This window comes from Callorhinus ursinus, unplaced genomic scaffold (genome assembly GCF_003265705.2).
Source record: "Callorhinus ursinus isolate GAN/ISIS: 27379988/994484 unplaced genomic scaffold, GSC_fseal_2.0 scaffold86, whole genome shotgun sequence".
Lineage (NCBI taxonomy): Eukaryota > Metazoa > Chordata > Mammalia > Carnivora > Otariidae > Callorhinus > Callorhinus ursinus.
Window position 1 is genome coordinate 1,642,019 of NW_027397148.1, and position 17,443 is coordinate 1,659,461.

General features: G+C 38.9%; 2 protein-coding genes across 9 annotated transcripts in view; one reads left to right on the forward strand and one right to left on the reverse strand.

Annotated features, from left to right (window-relative positions):
• Positions 1–17,443, forward strand: part of SPIRE1 (spire type actin nucleation factor 1) — a 225,816-nt gene that overhangs the window by 103,430 nt on the left and 104,943 nt on the right. The gene's annotated exons all lie outside the window — the stretch shown is intronic.
• PRELID3A (PRELI domain containing 3A) overlaps positions 9,359–17,443 on the reverse strand; it is a 155,325-nt gene continuing 147,240 nt past the window's right edge. The window contains exon 6 of the mRNA XM_073888026.1: positions 9,359–9,388. Within this exon, the coding sequence (XP_073744127.1) occupies positions 9,374–9,388 (15 nt within the window). The 3' untranslated portion in view covers positions 9,359–9,373. The remainder of the gene's footprint in view (positions 9,389–17,443) is intronic.

Here is a 17,443-nt window from a genome sequence, read left to right on the forward strand (position 1 = left end):
GTTGTTGCAAATGGCAGGATCTCATTCTTTTGTATGGCTGAGTAATACTCCATTGTATATCTGTACCACATCATCTTTATCCACTCATCTGTCGATGGACACTGGGGCTACTTCCGTAATTTGGCTATTGTAAATAATGCTCCAGTAAACATAGGGGTGCATATATCTTCTTGAATTGGGGCTTTCATATTTTGGGGTTAATACCCAGTAGTGGAATTACTAGATCATATGGTAATTCTATTTTTAATATTTTGAGGAACCTCCATACTGTCTTCCACAGTGGCTGCACCAGTTTGCATTCCCACCAACAGTGTAGAAGGATTTTTTCTCCATGTCCTTGCCAATGCTTGTTGTTTCCTGTGTTGTTAATTTTAACCATTCCGACAGGTGTGAGGTGATATCTCGTTGTGGGTTTGATTTGCATTTCCCTGATGATGAGTGATGGTGAGCATCTTTTCATGTGTCTCTTGGCCATCTGGATGTCTTCTTTGGAGAAATGTCTATTCGTGTCTTCTTTTATTATTATGATGATGATGATGATGTTAGTCCCCATACCGTACATCATTAGTTTTTGATGTAGTGTTCCATGATTCATTATTTTTGTATAACACCCAGTGTGCCATGCAATACGTGCCTTCCTTAATACCCATCACTGGGGCAACCCATCCCCATACCCCTCTCCCCTCTAAAACCCTCAGTTTGTTTCTCAGAGTCCATAGTCTCTCATGGTTCATCTCTCCCTCCGATTCCCCCCCCCTTCATTTTTCCCTTCCTTCTCCTAATATCCTCCATGCTATTCCTTATGTTCCACAAATAAGTGGAACCATATGATAATTGACTTTCTCTGCTTGACTTATTTCACTTCCATCCACGTCTTCTGCCCATTTTTAATTAGATTATTTGGGTTTTCTTTTCCATGTTGAGTTTTATATAAGTTGTTTTATATTTTGAATTCTTTTATTGGATATGTCATTTGCAAATATCTTCTTCCATTTGTTAGGTTGTCTTTTAGTTTTGTTGATTGTTTCCTTTGCTCTGCAGAAGCTTTTTATTTTGATATAATCCCAATTATTTTTGCTCTTGTTTCTCTTGCCTCAAGAGACATATCCACAAAAATTTTGTTATGGCTGATGTCAGTGAAATTACTGCCTGTGCTTTCTTCTAGGATTTTTATGGTTTCAGGTCTCACATTTAGGTCTTTAATCCATTTTGAGTTTATTTATGTGTATGGTGAAAGACATTGGTCCAGTCTCATTCTTTTGCACGCAGCTGTCCAGTTTCCCCAGTACCATTTGTTGAAGAGACTGTCTTTTTCCCATTGCATATTCTTGTCTCCTTTGTCAAAGATTAATTGACCACATAATCATGAGTTTATTTCTGGGTTTCCTATTCTGTTCTCTTCATCTATGTATTTTTATCAGTGTCTTCGCCAGTTCTGTACTGTTTTGATTACTTTAGCTTAATAGTATATCTTGATATTTGCAGTTGTAATATTTCCAGTTTTGTTCTTCTTTTTCAAGATTGCTTTGGCTATTGAAGGTCTTTTGTGGTTCCATATAAATTTTAGGATTATTTATTCTAATTCTGTGAAAAGTGCTGTTGGTATTTTGATAGAAATTGCATTAAATCTATAGATTGCTTTGGGTAATGTGGACATTTTAACAATATTTGTTCTTCCAGTCCATGAGCATGGAATATCTTTCTATTTGTTTGTGTTGTCTTCAGTTTCCTCATCAGGTTTCAGAGTACAGATCTTTCACCTTATTTGTTTATTCCTAGGTATCAGTTTTGGTGCCATTGTATGTGGGATTGATTTTCTTTTCTTTTGGGGGGGGGTTGTTTTCTTAATTTCTCTTTCTGCTGTTTCATTATTATTGTGTAGAAACACAGCAGATTTCTGTACATTGATTTTGTATCCTGTGGCGTTACTGAATTCATTTATCAGTTCTAGTAGTTTTGGGGTGGAATCTTTAGGGTTTTCTATGTATAGTGTCATATCATGTGCAAATAGTGAAAGTTTTTCTTCCTCCTTACCAATTTTGATGCCTTCTATTTCTTTTTCTTGTCAGATTGCTATGGCTAGGACTTCTAGGACTATGTTGAATGAAAGTGATGAGAGTGGACATGCTTGTGTTGTTCCTGATCTTAGAGAAAAAGCTCTTGGTTTTTCAGCATTGAGTATGATATTAGCTGTGGGTTTTTCATGTATGGCCTTTATTATGTTGAGTTATTTTCCCTCTAAACCTGCTTTGTTGAGGATTTTTTCATGAATGGATATTGTGCTTTGTTACTTTTTCTGCATCTATTGAAATGATCATGTGGTTTTTATCCAAAACTTGCTGATGTGATGTATCATGTTGATTTATTTGTGAATATTGAACCACTTTTGCTTCCCAGGAATAAATCCCACTTGATCATGGTGAATGACTTTTTTTACTGTATTGTTGGGTTCTGTTTACTAGTATTTTGTTGAGGATTTTTGCATCTCTGTTCATCAGAGATATTGGCCTGTAGTTCTCTTTTTTTGTGGTGTCTTTATCTGGTTTTGGTATCAGGATAATGCTGGCCTCATAGAATGAATTTGGAAGCTTTCCTTCTATTTTTTTGGAATAGTTTGAGAAGAATAGATATTAACTCTTCTTTACGTGTTTGGTAGAATTTACCTGTGAAGCTGTCTGATCCTGGGCTTTTGTTTACTGGGAGTTTTTTGATAACTTACTCAATTTCATTGCTGGTAATTCATCTGTTCAAATTTTCTATGTCTTCCTAATTCAGTTTTGGGAAGTTGTATGTTTCTAGGAATTTATCCATTTCTTCAAGATTGTCCAATTTGTTGGCATATAATTTTTGATAATATTGTCTTATCCTTTGCATTTCTGTTTCACTTGTTATTTCTCCTCTTTCATTTCTGATTTTGTTTAAATTTGTTCTTAGTTTTTTAATCTGTTGTTTAAATGAAAGTGTGTAAATCCATGTTATAAAACAGATTTTTGTAAAGCTTCCTTACAAATGAGAAATAAAATGCCACTGAATTAGTTCAGTTTCCCATATGACTTGCTTTTCACCATCTTTCTGCCACTCTTTCCATTTTAAAAGATATAGTACCTTTTTCAGGAAGGAATATGGACTCAGGAAGGAGGCTGTTACACATTTGATAATTTAACTATTTTATAGTGGATTTGGATAAATATATAATGGAGGTGATTGGAATTAATATTCATATAGTTGACAATCTCATTTTAGCTATTTTCTTTCATTATTATTCATCATTGTCTGTGATTTAAACTGTTATGTGTAGAGTCCAAAGAGAATCACTCTAATTTATTTACAAGTTGAATTACCATATTATACATCACACAGATGGTTGTGAAGATTCATGAGATCTATATAAAGCAGCACAGCATCTGTCATGCAGTAAGAGCTCAGTACATGATAGGTGGTGGGTATAATTTCTTTTATGACTAAAGTACAGAGTTTCTCTGAAGTACTAGTTTAAAACTTCTGATGACACAGAGTTTGGGGAGGGATACAGTGCAATGTGTTAGAGTGGAAGGAAAATATTAACCCATATTAGCCTAATAAGACTAATTATCTCTGGTAGTAAGTGACAGATGTGTCATCCAGATCACCCTTAATAAATCACCTTAAATAGGGCGCCTGGGTGGCTCAGTTGGTTAAGCGACTGCCTTCGGCTCAGGTCATGATCCTGGAGTCCCGGGATCGAGTCCCACATCGGGCTCCCTGCTCAGCGGGGAGTCTGCTTCTCCCTCTGACCCTCTTCCCTCTCGTGTTCTCTATCTCTCATTCTCTCTCTCTCTCAAATAAATAAATAAAATCTTTAAAAAAAATAAATAAATCACCTTAAATAAATCCATTTTATATGTATGAATAAGAGCTCTAAGCATTCTTTTCTGTCCTAGCCTGGATACTGTTCATAGTCTGCCTTTTTGTTATAAGCCAATGAAAAACTATGTTTTTTGTTTTTTTTTTTAGGATTTTATAGAGTTAGACCAAGAGAAAAAGTCTTCAAAGGGTGGAAAAGGGTGAACTGTGTGTTATTTGAAGAATAATTACAGGGGTGCCTGGGTGGCTCAGTCATTAAGCGTCTGCCTTCAGCTCAGGTCATGATCCCAGGGTCCTAGGATCGAGCCCCTCATCGGGCTCCCTGCTCTGCAGGAAGCCTGCTTCTCCCTCTTCTACTTCCCCTGCTTGTGTTCCCTCTCTCGCTGTGTCTCTCTCTGTCAAATAAATAAATAAATAAAATCTTAAAAAAAAAAAGAATTATAAATACATCATGGGGACTAGCTTGTCCTCTTGGACAGAACCAGATTAAATGCTTCAGAGTAAATATCCAAAAGTACATCCTCAATTAAGGTTTAGTAAATAGTAGAAAAGATTACTTTTTAAGCTTGTAATTGTCTTCCCCAGCTTGTTAAGTTTGAGATTGCTTTCTCCAGAGAAACAAGCGTTATTTTTAGGATGTAAATATAGTCCTGTGGGGTTAATAGAGTAAACTAAATGCACCGCTGAAGTCCTTTCAACACACACATTCTCAGGAACCATTCTGAGCTTAAAGAATTGTATTGATAAGTATTTTTTCCTACTCTATTCCAGTAAGCTAAAAAAAATTTTTTTTTTTGCTCTTGATTAGAACTTTGTCAAACATGTTCCAAGAAAGAAATTTAAATGTTTTCAAAGTTTATTTGAATAAAAATCTCACAAGCAGAGTAAAACAACAGTGGCTGGTGGCTGTGTGGCAGTGCCCACAGAGACTGGCCCGGCGCTTACTGAGGCTGGGGCCCCTGAGGCGGTTCCAGCACCATCTCATCACGTCATCCTCTGGCACCACCCCAGTTTTAGCTCTTTGTAGATACTGGTTCTGTCCTGTTTTCTCATCTACTCTGTTTCCTTACTTTCCATTTGTCTCTCTGGAAACTGCTCCATTTTTGGAGAGAACTCCTCAGTGCCCTCAGGCTCTTCTCAGAATGCTCATTTCCCTGAGGATAGTGCTGTCTGCTGCTTCTCTCTCTCTCTCTCTCAGGTGCTCTCTCTGGCATATCTTCATATTTCTGCGCTGCAGTGGGTTGGTAATATTCTCTCTTTCCTCTGCTGCTTCCAAACAACTGCTCTTCTTGGACAGAAAGCTCGTGCTGTCCACTTCCGTTATTCTTTATTTTTTTTCCAGCAGTTTGGTATAGATTGTATTGGTCGACTTTGTTTCTCACACATACATTTCCAAACCTTTAGGCAGAATAGAAAATTTTTCTTTTAATATACACCATCTGATTTTCTATAAAGGAAAAAATATATATATATTTTAAAATATATAATTAAAATGTATAATATATTTAAATAAATATTTCCAAATTTTTCTTTTTCAATTGCATGCTCAACTTGATTTTTTAAATTATTTTTTTATTATTATGTTCAATTAGCCAGCATATAGTACATCATTAGTTTTTGATATAGTGTTCAATGATTCATTAGTTGTGTACCTACTGTCATCTGCCACCGTCTTGTCTGATTTCTTTGATCAAAAGAAACTATAGCTCTGTATTCTGGACTTCCCCTCTACTTCACTATTCTGCTTACCTGAACACACTTCTGGCCTTGTGACCACTTGCGATTATTCTGCCTTGGAAATCCTGGGCTCTCATTCCCCCTTCCTACCTATAACTTCTGCCCTGTCGAGCTCTAGCCCTCACTGCCACCTGAGCCCATCTTCCAGTCTCTTGATTTCCCCATTTTTCTCCCAGTTTATCAGCCCTTCTTGGATGGACTTCCTTTCCTGGGTGGACTACGTTCAGGTCACATGTCCATCCTGGATTGTTATACTAGCTTCCTGCCAGTCCTCTCATCACAGTGAATCTTCTTCATCAATTTCCTTTTTCACATTGTCCGTGAATGATTCTTGTAGGTCACAGATCTGACCTGAGGAGTCCAGCCCAGTCCCATACCTATGTGTGACCATAGGCTAGCTTTCATAGGCTAGGGGAACTGCCCTCCCACATTTGACTTGGTACACAGCCAGGGTTCTGCACCCTGGTTTTCTGGAGGGAATGGCAAGGACACTGAGCATCCCCACTGGTCCAGCCATGCTCATCTACACATCTGCATCCCTAGCCCAGACGCCTTCACTAGGGCCTTTACTGACAGGCTTTCCTCCCCTCTGAGTCAGTACTTTCTTTTCTTTTCTTTTTTTTTTTTTTAAGATTTTATTTATTTATTTGACAGACAGCGAGAGAGGGAACACAAGCAGGGGGAGTGGGAGAGGGAGAAGCAGGCTTCCCGTGGAGGAGGGAGCCCGATGCGGGACTCGATCCCAGGACCCTGGGATCATGACCTGAGCCAAAGGCAGACGCTCAACGACTGAGCCCCAGGTGCTTCCAGAACTTTATCTTTCTATCCTTCCTTCTTTACCTCCCACCAGCCCTCAGGTCCATAAAATGGCAGGAACGTTTTATCCACTACTCCTTGGCAGTGAGATTTCCCCCACCTGCCTGCATGTCACCTATGGGGTGTCATTCTGTGGGGAAAAAAGTGGAACAAGAGAAGCAAAACATCCTTTTTGGCCTCTCATTTGCACTGTTGCAGATACTTTTGATTTGGCTCATTCCACCTGACCATGAGACACCTGGCAACTCAGAAGAACCCTGTTGCTTCCCTGATTAATATGGCTCCCCATCAGCTATAGACTAAAATTTAAACCATTCTGTATTTCCCCTACTTATGTTTTTATTGTCCTTTTCAACACTGTCTGCTTTGCATTTTACACTGTCTAGTCAAAATTACTCAGAGATTCTGAATACATCGTGCTGTTGTATGTCTGTGACCCTTGCACATCCTGTTCTTTCTGCCTGGAATTCTCTTCTCCTGTTGTCTGCTTGGTGAACCCCTATTTAGCCATGTAAACCCTGCTCGCATATTGCCTCCTTTGTGAAATATTCATGACCTCCCTCCAACCCAACAGAGTTTTATATCCTCCAGTTCCTCTATATCTAATTCATCCTTTGCTCTTGCACTTCTCATACTCTGTGGTAGTTATTTGCTTACATCTTTGTGCTTTTTTTTCTTCACAACTGAACCAGGTACTTCTTGAGCTAAATGACTGTTCTAAATCATCTTTATGTTATGACTCTTAATGTAGTATATGCACATGGGAAATAGTCCAGAAATATTTGTTGAACTGAAATAACTTATATGTTATATCTGTATTTTTCCAGAACTTTGGAGGTTTTTGTCTGGTTTAAAGAAGTCAGTTTTGAAAGCATTTGTGATTCTTAGAAACATTTTGGCCAAAATATTTCTAGTAAAAATGAGAACTTTTATGGGTATATAGATAAGGTCTTTGAGTGCTCTTGATATTCTTTAAATTTAACATAAAAATTCATTTAATAGTTTTGATAAGGCAAGCTATAAAATATGTGGAAATCCTGACATTTAAGGACATTCTGTATCATTTAATTACAGATTTTATATTACATAAATTGCTTGTCAACACTGAGGTTTTAGAAGTAAAGTCTTATCACGGTCCAAATGGATTTTTTTCCTTCTGCAATGTATGCTGCTTTCTTGAAATTACGAATATTTTCATATATGTTCATGTATGTATGGTGGTCATTTTAACCTTTTCTCAAGAGTACTAAATTCACACTTGTACTAAAATACTGTTAATTTGATATTTTTTCTAAAGCTCTTAAAATACTTTATACCGGCATACCTCATTGGGTTTCACAGATACTGTGGGGGTTTTTGTTTTGTTTTTTAGAAATTAAAGGTTTGTGCCAACCCTCTGTCAAGCAGGTTTATCAATGACATTTTTCCAACAGTATTTGCTCACTTTGTGTCTCTGTGTCGCATTTTAGTAATTCTTGCAGTATTTCAAACTTTTTCATTCTTGTCATCTTTGTTATGGTGATCTGTGATGAGTGATCTTTAATGTTATTATTATAATTGTTTGGGGGCACCACAAACTGCCCAGATAAAACAGCAGACTTAATTGATAAATGTGTATTCTGACTTCTCCCCTGACTGGCTCTTCTCCATCTCTCTCCCTCTCCTTGGGCTTCCCTATTCCCTGAGACACAACAATATTGACATTAGGCCAAAAAATAACCCTACAAAGGCCTGTAAGTGTTTAAGTGGAAGGAAGAGTTGCACGTCTCTCATTTTAAATCAAAAGCTAGAAATGATTAACCTTAGTGAGGAAGGCATATAAAAGCTGAGATAGGCTAAAAGCTAGGCCTCTTGCACCAGTTAGCCAAGTTGTGAATGCAAAGGTAAAGTTCTTAAAGGAAGTTAAAATGCTACTCCAGTGGATACATGAATTAAGAAAGCAAATGCTGATATGGAGAAAGTTTTAGTGGTTTGGATAGATCAAACCAGTCACAACATTCCCTTAAGCCAAAGCTTAATCTAGAGCCAGACCCTAACTCTTTTCAGCTCTTTGAAGCTGAGAGAGGGGAAGAAGATGCAGAAGAAAGTTTGAAACATACAGAGGTTGGTTCATGAAGTTTAAGGAAAGAAGCTGTCTCCATAACGTAAAAGTACAACTTGAAGCAGCAAGTGTTGATGTAGCGGCAGCAAGTTCTCTACAAGGTCTATTATCTAAGATAATTATCTATTATTATCTGTTATCTAAGATAATTCTTCTGTTGGTAGAAGATGCCATCTAGAACTTTCGTAGCTAGAGAAGAGAAATCAGTGCCTGGCTTCAAAGCTTCAAAGGACAGGCTGACTCTCTTGTTCACTGCTAATGCAGCTGATGACTTTAAATTGAAGCTAGTGCTCATTTACCATTGTGAAAACCTTAGGGGCCGTAAGAATTATGCTAAATCTATTCTGCCTGTTCTTTATAAATGGAACAACAAAGCCTGAATGACAGCACATCTGTTTACAACATGGTTGACAAAATATTTTAAGCCCACGGTTGAGACCTATTAAAAAAGAAAAAGAAAAAGAAAAAGATTCCTTTCAAAATATTATTGTGTACTGACTGGCCACCCAAAAGCTCTGATGGAGATGTCCAGTGAAATTAATGTTGTTTTCATGCCTGCTAACACAACATCTATTCTGCAGCTCATGGATCAAGGAATAATTTCAACTTTCAAGTCTTTTTATTTGAGAAATACATTTCATAAGACTGTAGCTACAATAGGTAGTGATGTCTCTGATGGATTTGGACAGAGTCAATTGAAAACCTTCTAGAAAGTATTCACCATTCCAGGGGCACCTGGGTGGCTCAGTCGTTAAGCATCTGCCTTCGGCTCAGGTCATGATCTCAGGGTCCTGGGATCGAGCCCCGCATCGGGCTCCCTGCTCATCGGGAAGCCTGCTTCTCCCTCTCCGACTCTCCCTGCTTGTGATCCCTCTCTCACTGTGTCTCTCTCTGTCAAATAAATAATAAATAAAATCTTTAAAAAAAAAAAAGAAAGAAAATATTCACCATTCTAGATGTCATTAAAAACATTCATGGGAAGAGGTCAAAACATCAACATTAGCTGAGTTTGGAAGAAGTTGATTCCAGCTTTCATGGATGACTTTGAGGGGTTCAGGACTTCAGTGGAGGTGATAACTACGGATGGGGTGGGAATAGCAAGAGAACTAGAATTAGAAGTGGAGCCCTGAAAATCTGGCTGAATTGCTGTCATCTCCCCGTATGGATAAGCAAAGGATGTGGTTTGTAAAAAATTGTTTTATTTGAGTGTAGTCAGCCCACAGTGTTACATTAGTTTCAGGTGTACAGAATAGCGATTTAACAACTCTATATGTTGTGCTATGCTTACCACAAGTGTCACTACCATCTGTCACCATACAACACTATTATAATATCAGAAAATGGTTTTTTTGTGATGGAATCTCTGCCTAGCGAAGATGCTGTGAATATTGTTGAAATGACAACAAAGGACTTAGAATATTACATAAACTTAGTTGATAAAGCAGCAGTAGGGTTTGAGAGGACTGACTGCAATTTGGAAAGAAGTTCTACTGTAGGTGAAATTATATCAAACAGCATCACATACTACAGAGAAATTGTGAAAGGAAGAATCACTTGATGCAGCAAACTCCTGTGTTGTCTTATTTTAAGAAATTGCCACAGCCGCCCCAACCTTCAGCAGCCGCCATCCTGGTCAGTCAGCAGCCCTCAATACTGAGGGAAAGACCCTCTACCAACAAAAAGATTATGACTTGCTGAAAGTTCAGATGATGTTTAGCATTTTTTAGCAATAAAGTATTTTTTAATTAAGGTATATCCATTGTTTTTCTAGATATAATGCTATTGCACACTTAATAGACCATAGTATAAACATAACTTTTATATGTACTGGGAAAACAAAAATATTCATGTGACTCACATTATGATGTTTGCTTTATTGTGGTGGCCTGGAACCAAACCCACAATATCTCTGAGATATGCTTATACATTTTAAGACTCAGACAGCATTTCTTCTGTACCTGTGAGTTGGTATATATCAAGTGGAATTTTCAAAGTGATAACCTCTTATTTAACAATTCCTGATTTCATAGGCTAAAAGTACTTCATGTTAAATTTCTTATATACTCAATTGGTCTTTTATTAAAATATAAGTAAAACCCATGACCTATTCCCAAGTGTTACAGTTGTTCTATGACATAGTAATTATGTTTATTAGACCTGGCTTACTTTACAAAGCACAGGGCCTTGTAGTTCATCATCTGTTTATTTAGAAAGCAAATTCATTTTCATTCTAATCATTCATGATGTGATGATTTCCTTCTTAAACAATGAATGAGATCCATTAAGGTTATTCTGTGAATGATATAGAAGTTTTGGATAGGCCTGCTGTTACTGTGTCTCAAAGGCAATTTGATATCCTCGAAAGTAAGTACATATTACTATGTCTCATAAGCAATTTGATATCCTTGTATGTAATTATAGATGGAGGGACTGGCTAAGCAATCCATTTAGTGCATCAGGTTGTATGAAAGAAGAGACAGCCTGTGTCCTACTGCCAGTAACCTGCCACCGCCCAAACCCTACCAGCAAATGTGGCTAGTGAGCGTGGGTGCGGGAGAATGGAGAATTTAGCTTGGCAGTTTCAAATGTAAGCTTTTTATTGGAAAAAAGGAAGTTTTATTAATGATAGTGCCCTGTACTCCATTGCTGTCTAGGTAGTGTTTGATCATCCGTCCCTGTGTTATTATTATTAAATGAAATTATCAGTTCCTCAAACTATAATCCCTACTGCTTTCCTGTATTATATTCCTATAGCTATAAAGTGACCTCTGTTGTTTCCTCCATTTAATCCTCATTAGTAATCCTGTGACCCTTACTTTGCAGCTTGGCAAACTGAGGCTTAGAGAGATTAGGGGCTGACACAGAAGTAAACTCTAAGCACTTCTGACGCCAGCGTTTCCGTCTTCATCCTCATGAAGGTGCTCTAATGTGTTACTGCTATTTTCCTGCAAGAACAGTCACATACAGTAGATTGTATTGGAACAAAGTTTAAGAGAGTTCCAGAAGGAAAACGTAGATGTATACTTTAATATAGGCAAGATTGGAAAGAAGTTTGTGGGAGCCAGAGAGAATAAAATTTAGAGCTGGGGGAGAGGAGGGTTCCTGAGAGAACGTGTGTGTGTGTGTGTGTGTGTGTGTGTGTGTGTGTGTGTGTGTGTGTGTCTTGTCTATCTCACGCATGCACACAAATGGGAAAAGCATGGGAGGAGGGGAAGGTATCATGTTAAGTTTAGGTATGAATAATATGAGGATGTGAGATGGGAAGAGGCAGGAGCATCATAGAAATGTCAAACACTGAAACAAAATTATTTTAAGATTAGTAGAAGTCAGTTGATTTTATTCCAAACTGTTCCTAATGTGCTCTAACCATCATTGCCTCTTGGTTGAGAGTGTGTAGTGTGCTTGACCCCACACCCCAATTCTACAGGAAATACATTGTTTCACAGTAGAGGTATAACTATATTTACTTTAGTAGAAAAAGAAAAATTTGATGTATCAGAGCAGTATACTGTGTAAAAAGAATCTTTCTTTTGATGGAAGAATCCTTTTTACAAGCAAATAACTCACTTTAAAATTTATAATATTTATAAACAGTAGTAATTTTTATTTTTTTAAATTTATTGTTATGTTAATCACCATACATTACATCATTAGTTTTTGATATAGTGTTCCATGATTCATTGTTGGTGCATAACACCCAGTGCTCCATGCAGAACGTGCCCTCTTTAATTCCCATCATCAGGCTAACGCTCCCCCCACCCCCCTCCCCTCTGGAACCCTCAGTTTGTTTTTCAGAGTCCATCATCTCTCATGGTTCGTCCCCCCTCCGATTTCCCCCCCCCATTCTTCCCCTCCTGCTATCTTAATTCTTCTTTTTCTTAACATATATTGCATTATTTGTTTCAGAGGTATAGATCTGTGATTCAACAGTCTTGCACAATTCACAGTGCTCACCATAGCACATACCCTCCCCAATGTCTATCACCCAGCCACCCCATCCCTCCCACCCCACCCCCACTCCAGCAACCCTCAGTTGTTTCCTGAGATTAAGAACTCCTCATATCAGTGCGGTCATATGATACATGTCTTTCTCTGATTGACTTATTTCACTCAGCATAACACCCTCCAGTTCCATCCACGTCACTGCAAATGGCAAGATCTCATTCCTTTTGATGCCTGCATAATATTCCATTGTATATATATATACCACATCTTCTTTATCCATTCATCTTTCGATGGACATCTTGGCTCTTTCCACAGTTTGGCTATTGTGGACATTGATGCTATAAACATTGGGGTGCACGTACCCCTTCGGGTCCCTACATTTGTATCTTTGGGGTAAATACCCAGTAGTGCAATTGCTGGATCGTATGGTAGCTCTATTTTCAACTTTTTGAAGAACCTCCATACTGTTTTCCAGAGTGGTTGCACCAGCTTTCATTCCCACCAACGGTGTAGGAGGGTTCCCCTCTCTCCGCATCCCCGCCAACATCTGTCATTTCCTGACTTGTTAATTTTAGCCATTCTGAGTGGTGTGAGGTGGTATCTCATGGAGGTTTTGATTTGGATTTCCCTGATGCCGAGCGATGTGGAGCACTTTTTCATGTGTCTGTTGGCCATTTGGATGTCTTCTTTGGAAAAATGTCTGTTCATGTCTTCTGCCCATTTCTTGATTAGATTATTTGTTCTTTGGGTGTTGAGTTTGATAAGTTCTTTATAGATTTTGGATACTATCCCTTTATCTGATATGTCATTTGCAAATATTTTCTCCCATTCTGTTGGTTGTCTTTTGGTTTTGTGGACTGTTTCTTTTGCTGTGCAAAAGCTTTTTATCTTGATGAAGTCCCAAGAGTTCATTTTTGCCCTTGCTTCTCTTGCCTTTAGCAATGTTTCTAGGAAGAAGTTGCTGCGGCTGAGGTCGAAGAGGTTGTTGCCTGTGTTCTAGGATTTTGATGGACTCCTGTCTCACGTTTCGGTCTTTCAACCATTTGGAGTCTATTTTTGTGTGTGGTGTAAGGAAATGGTCCAGTTTCATTCTTCTGCATGTGGCTGTCCAATTTTCCCAACACCATTTGTTGAAGAGACTGTCTTTTTTCCATTGGACATTCTTTCCTGCTTTGTCAAAGATTAGTTGACCACAGAGTTGAGGGTCCATTTCTGGGCCCTCTATTCTATTCCACTGATCTATGTGTCTGTTTTTGTGCCAGTACCATACTGTCTTGATGATGACAGCTTTGTAATAGAGCTGGAAGTCTGGAATTGCGATGCCGCCAGCTTTGCTTTTCTTTTTCGACATTCCTCTGGCTATTCGGGGTCTTTTCTGGTTCCATACAAATTTTAGGATTATTTGTTCCATTTCTTTGAAAAAAGTGGATGGTATTTTGATGGGGATTGCATTGAATGTGTAGATTGCTCTAGGTAGCATTGACATCTTCACAATGTTTGTTCTTCCAATCCATGAGCATGGAATGGTTTTCCATTTCTTTGTGTCTTCCTCAATTTCTTTCATGGGTATTTTATAGTTTTCTGAGTACAGATCCTTTCCCTCTTTGGTTAGATTTATTCCTAGGTATCTTATGGGTTTGGGTGTCTCTTGCAGACAGCATATTGATGGGTCTTGTTTTTTAATCCAATCTGATAGCCTGTGTCTTTTGATTGGGGCATTTAGCCCATTTACATTCAGGGTAACTATTGAAAGATATGAATTTAGTGCCATTGTATTGCCTGTAAGGTGACTGTTATTGTATATTGTCTGTGTTCCTTTCGGTCTATGCTGCTTTTAGGCTCTCTCTTTGCTTAGAGGACCCCTTTCAATATTTCTTGGAGGACTGGTTTCGTGTTTGCAAATTCCTTTAGTTTTTGTTTGTCCTGGAAGATTTTTATCTCTTCTTCTATTTTCAATGACAGCCTAACTGGATATAGCATTCTTGGCTGCATATTTTTCACATTTAGTGCTCTGAAGATATCATGCCAGTCCTTTCTGGCCTGCTAGGTCTCTGTGGATAGGTCTGTTGCCAATGTAACGTTTCTACCGTTATAGGTTACATATCTCTTCTCCCGAGCTGCTTTCAGGATTTTCTCTTTGTCTCTGAGACTCGTACATTTTACTAGTAGATGTCGGGGTGTTGACCTATTTTTATTGATTTTGAGAGGGGTTCTCTGTGCCTCCTGGATTTTGATGCCTGTTTCCTTCCTCACACTAGGGAAGTTCTCTGCTATAATTTGCTCCAATATACCTTCTGCCCCTCTCTCTCTTTCTTCTTCTTCTGGGATCCCAATTATTCTAATGTTGTTTCATCTTATGGTATTGCTTATCTCTCGAATTCTGCCCTCGTGATCCAGTAGTTGTTTATCTCTCTTTCTCAGCTTCTCTATTTTCCATCATTTTGTCTTCTATATCGCTGATTCTCTCTTCTGCCTCATTTATCCTAGCAGTTAGTGCCCCCATTTTTGATTGCACCTCATTAATAGCCTTTTTGATTTCGACTTGGTTAGATTTTAGTTCTTTTATTTCTCCAGAAAGGGTTTCGTAATAATTTCCATGCTTTTTTCAAGCCCAGGTAGTATCTTTAAAATCATGATTCTGAACTCTAGGTCCAACATCGCACTAATGTATGTATTGAGTAGGTCCCTGGCCGACGGTACTACCTCTTGTTCTTTTTGTTGAGGTGATTTTTTTTGTCTTGTCATTTTGTCCAGAGGAGAATAGATGAATGAGAGAACAAAATGCTAACAGGTTAACAATGTCCCCAGAAAATATACTCTAAACAAATCAGAAAAGACCTGAAACCAGGGGAAAAGAAAGGGAAAGAAAGAAAAAAGAAAGAGGAAAAAAAAAAAAGAAAAAGATAAAAACAAAAACAGAACAAAACAAAAAAAAAAACAGAATATGATCAAATATGATCAGACTGGTGCATAGATCAGTGCCACACACTAGATTTTGGGTATATTTTGATCTGTTAGAAGAAAGTGCCTCCTAAAATTTTAAAGAAAGAAAGACATATATGTACAAAATAAGGATTGATATGATAAAGGGATGGAATATGAGTGTAAAAATGAAAATTATAAAAAATTTTAAAAAAGGAATTGATTAGAAGGTGTTTGAAAAAATGAAGAGGATTAAAAAAAAGGGAAAGAAAGAAAAAAGGGGGAGAGAATGTGATCAGGTAGACTGGAAAAAAGCCGTATGGTCGAGATTTAGAGTATATTTTGATATGTTAGAAGAAACTGTATCTCAAAATTTTAAAGAGAGAACAACTTATATATATGCCAAAAATAAAGGTAACTACTATGAAGGGATAGAATATGACTCTAAAAATGAAAAATAAAAATGTTTTTTTTTTAAAAAAGGGATTGATAAGATGTTGGTTGGAAAAGGGAAAAAGAAAAATTCAAAGAAAAAAGGTAAAAAAAATTAACTTTGAAAGACTAATGAATCATGGTAAAAAAGCCATGAATTCTATGTGCAGTATTCCCCTAGCGCTGGAGTTCTCCCGTTCCCATTGATCCGTGAACTTGGTCTTGGCTGGCTGGCTGTTCGTGCTGATCTTCTGGGGGAGGGGCCTGTTGCCGTGGTTCCCATTTGTCTTTGCCAGAGGCAGCATTGCCCCGCCCTTGCCAGTCTGGGCTAAGCAATCTGCCCGAGTTTGCTCTCAGGAGCTTTTGTTCCCTGCAAGCTTTCCGTAGAGCGTTGGAGGACGAGAGTGAAAATGGCGGCCTCCCAATCTCCACCCGGAGGAGCCAAGAACTTGGGGCCCCGCTCCTCAGTGCGCCCCCAGAGAAAAGCAGTCAGTCACTCGCATCTCCCCCATCTCCGGCCACACTCCGTGCTCACCCGGCCTGTGACCAAACGTTTCTATCTCTGGCACCCGACTCAGTGTGGAGTCTCCAAACCCAGCAGATCCCTGCGGTGCGCTCCCGCGCCGCTCCTCCCGGGGGAAGAAGGGGAGTCTCCCCAGCTCTGCCGCTTGTTGGGTCCCTGCTGGAGGAGTAGTGGCCCGACTGGGCCTCAGATCACAGTCTATGGCAACCCCAAGCTGAGAGCTTGCTCCTCAGCTCGGTCTCTGCAGCCGGCTTCCCTGCTCTGCTACACTCAGGCACCCCCGTCTTTCTGTGACCCCGAGGGTCCTGAGACCACACTGTCCTGCCAGGGTTCCACCCCCCGCTTAGCCACTGGAGCGATGTCCCTCAGCGGAGCCCACCTCTAAAAGTTCCGATTTTGTGCTCCGCAGCTCTATCACTTGCCAGAAGCGGCCGACGGAGGCCCCTTCCCCCGCCGTCTGTCCTCCCGAGTATCGCCTCAGATTCACTTCTCCGCATGTCCTACCTTCCAGAAAGTGGTCGCTTTTCTGTTCAGAGAGTTGTTGCTATTCTTTTCCTCGATCTCCTGTTGAGTTCGTAGGTGTTCAGAATGATTTGATCCCTATCCAGCTGAATTCCTGAGACTAGAGGAAATCCAGGTCTCCTACTTCTCCGCCATCTTGCTCTGCCCCCTCCTAAACAGTAGTAATTTTTTAAAAGCCCCTTTATGGTTGGTGAACCATTTTCTTTCACTCATTCATGTGACTTCTTACATCACATAGCCTTTGCTAGATTTCTGTCCACTTATCTTTAGAAAGGGAGGAGAGGGCATTTAGATATGCCAGGACTCCTCCAGTCATAAACTTCTCTGCAGAAAGTACAGTTCATGGGACTAAATCTTTGTTTTATTCATTCTCATTTTTGTAAGAGTTTTGTTGTATAGGCAAAATGTATACAGATAAAAATTTTAAATGTATGCCCAGTAAAATTTGCTATGAAGTTGTTATATACTAGTTTGTAATATGTTTTATACTATTTTACATCATATTTTAAACTTGAGGTGGATTCTGTAGGAAAGCAATTCAGTGTTGTAGATTTTAGAGGAAAGCTCAGTGTTGTCAATATTGAGCTATAACACGTTCAGTA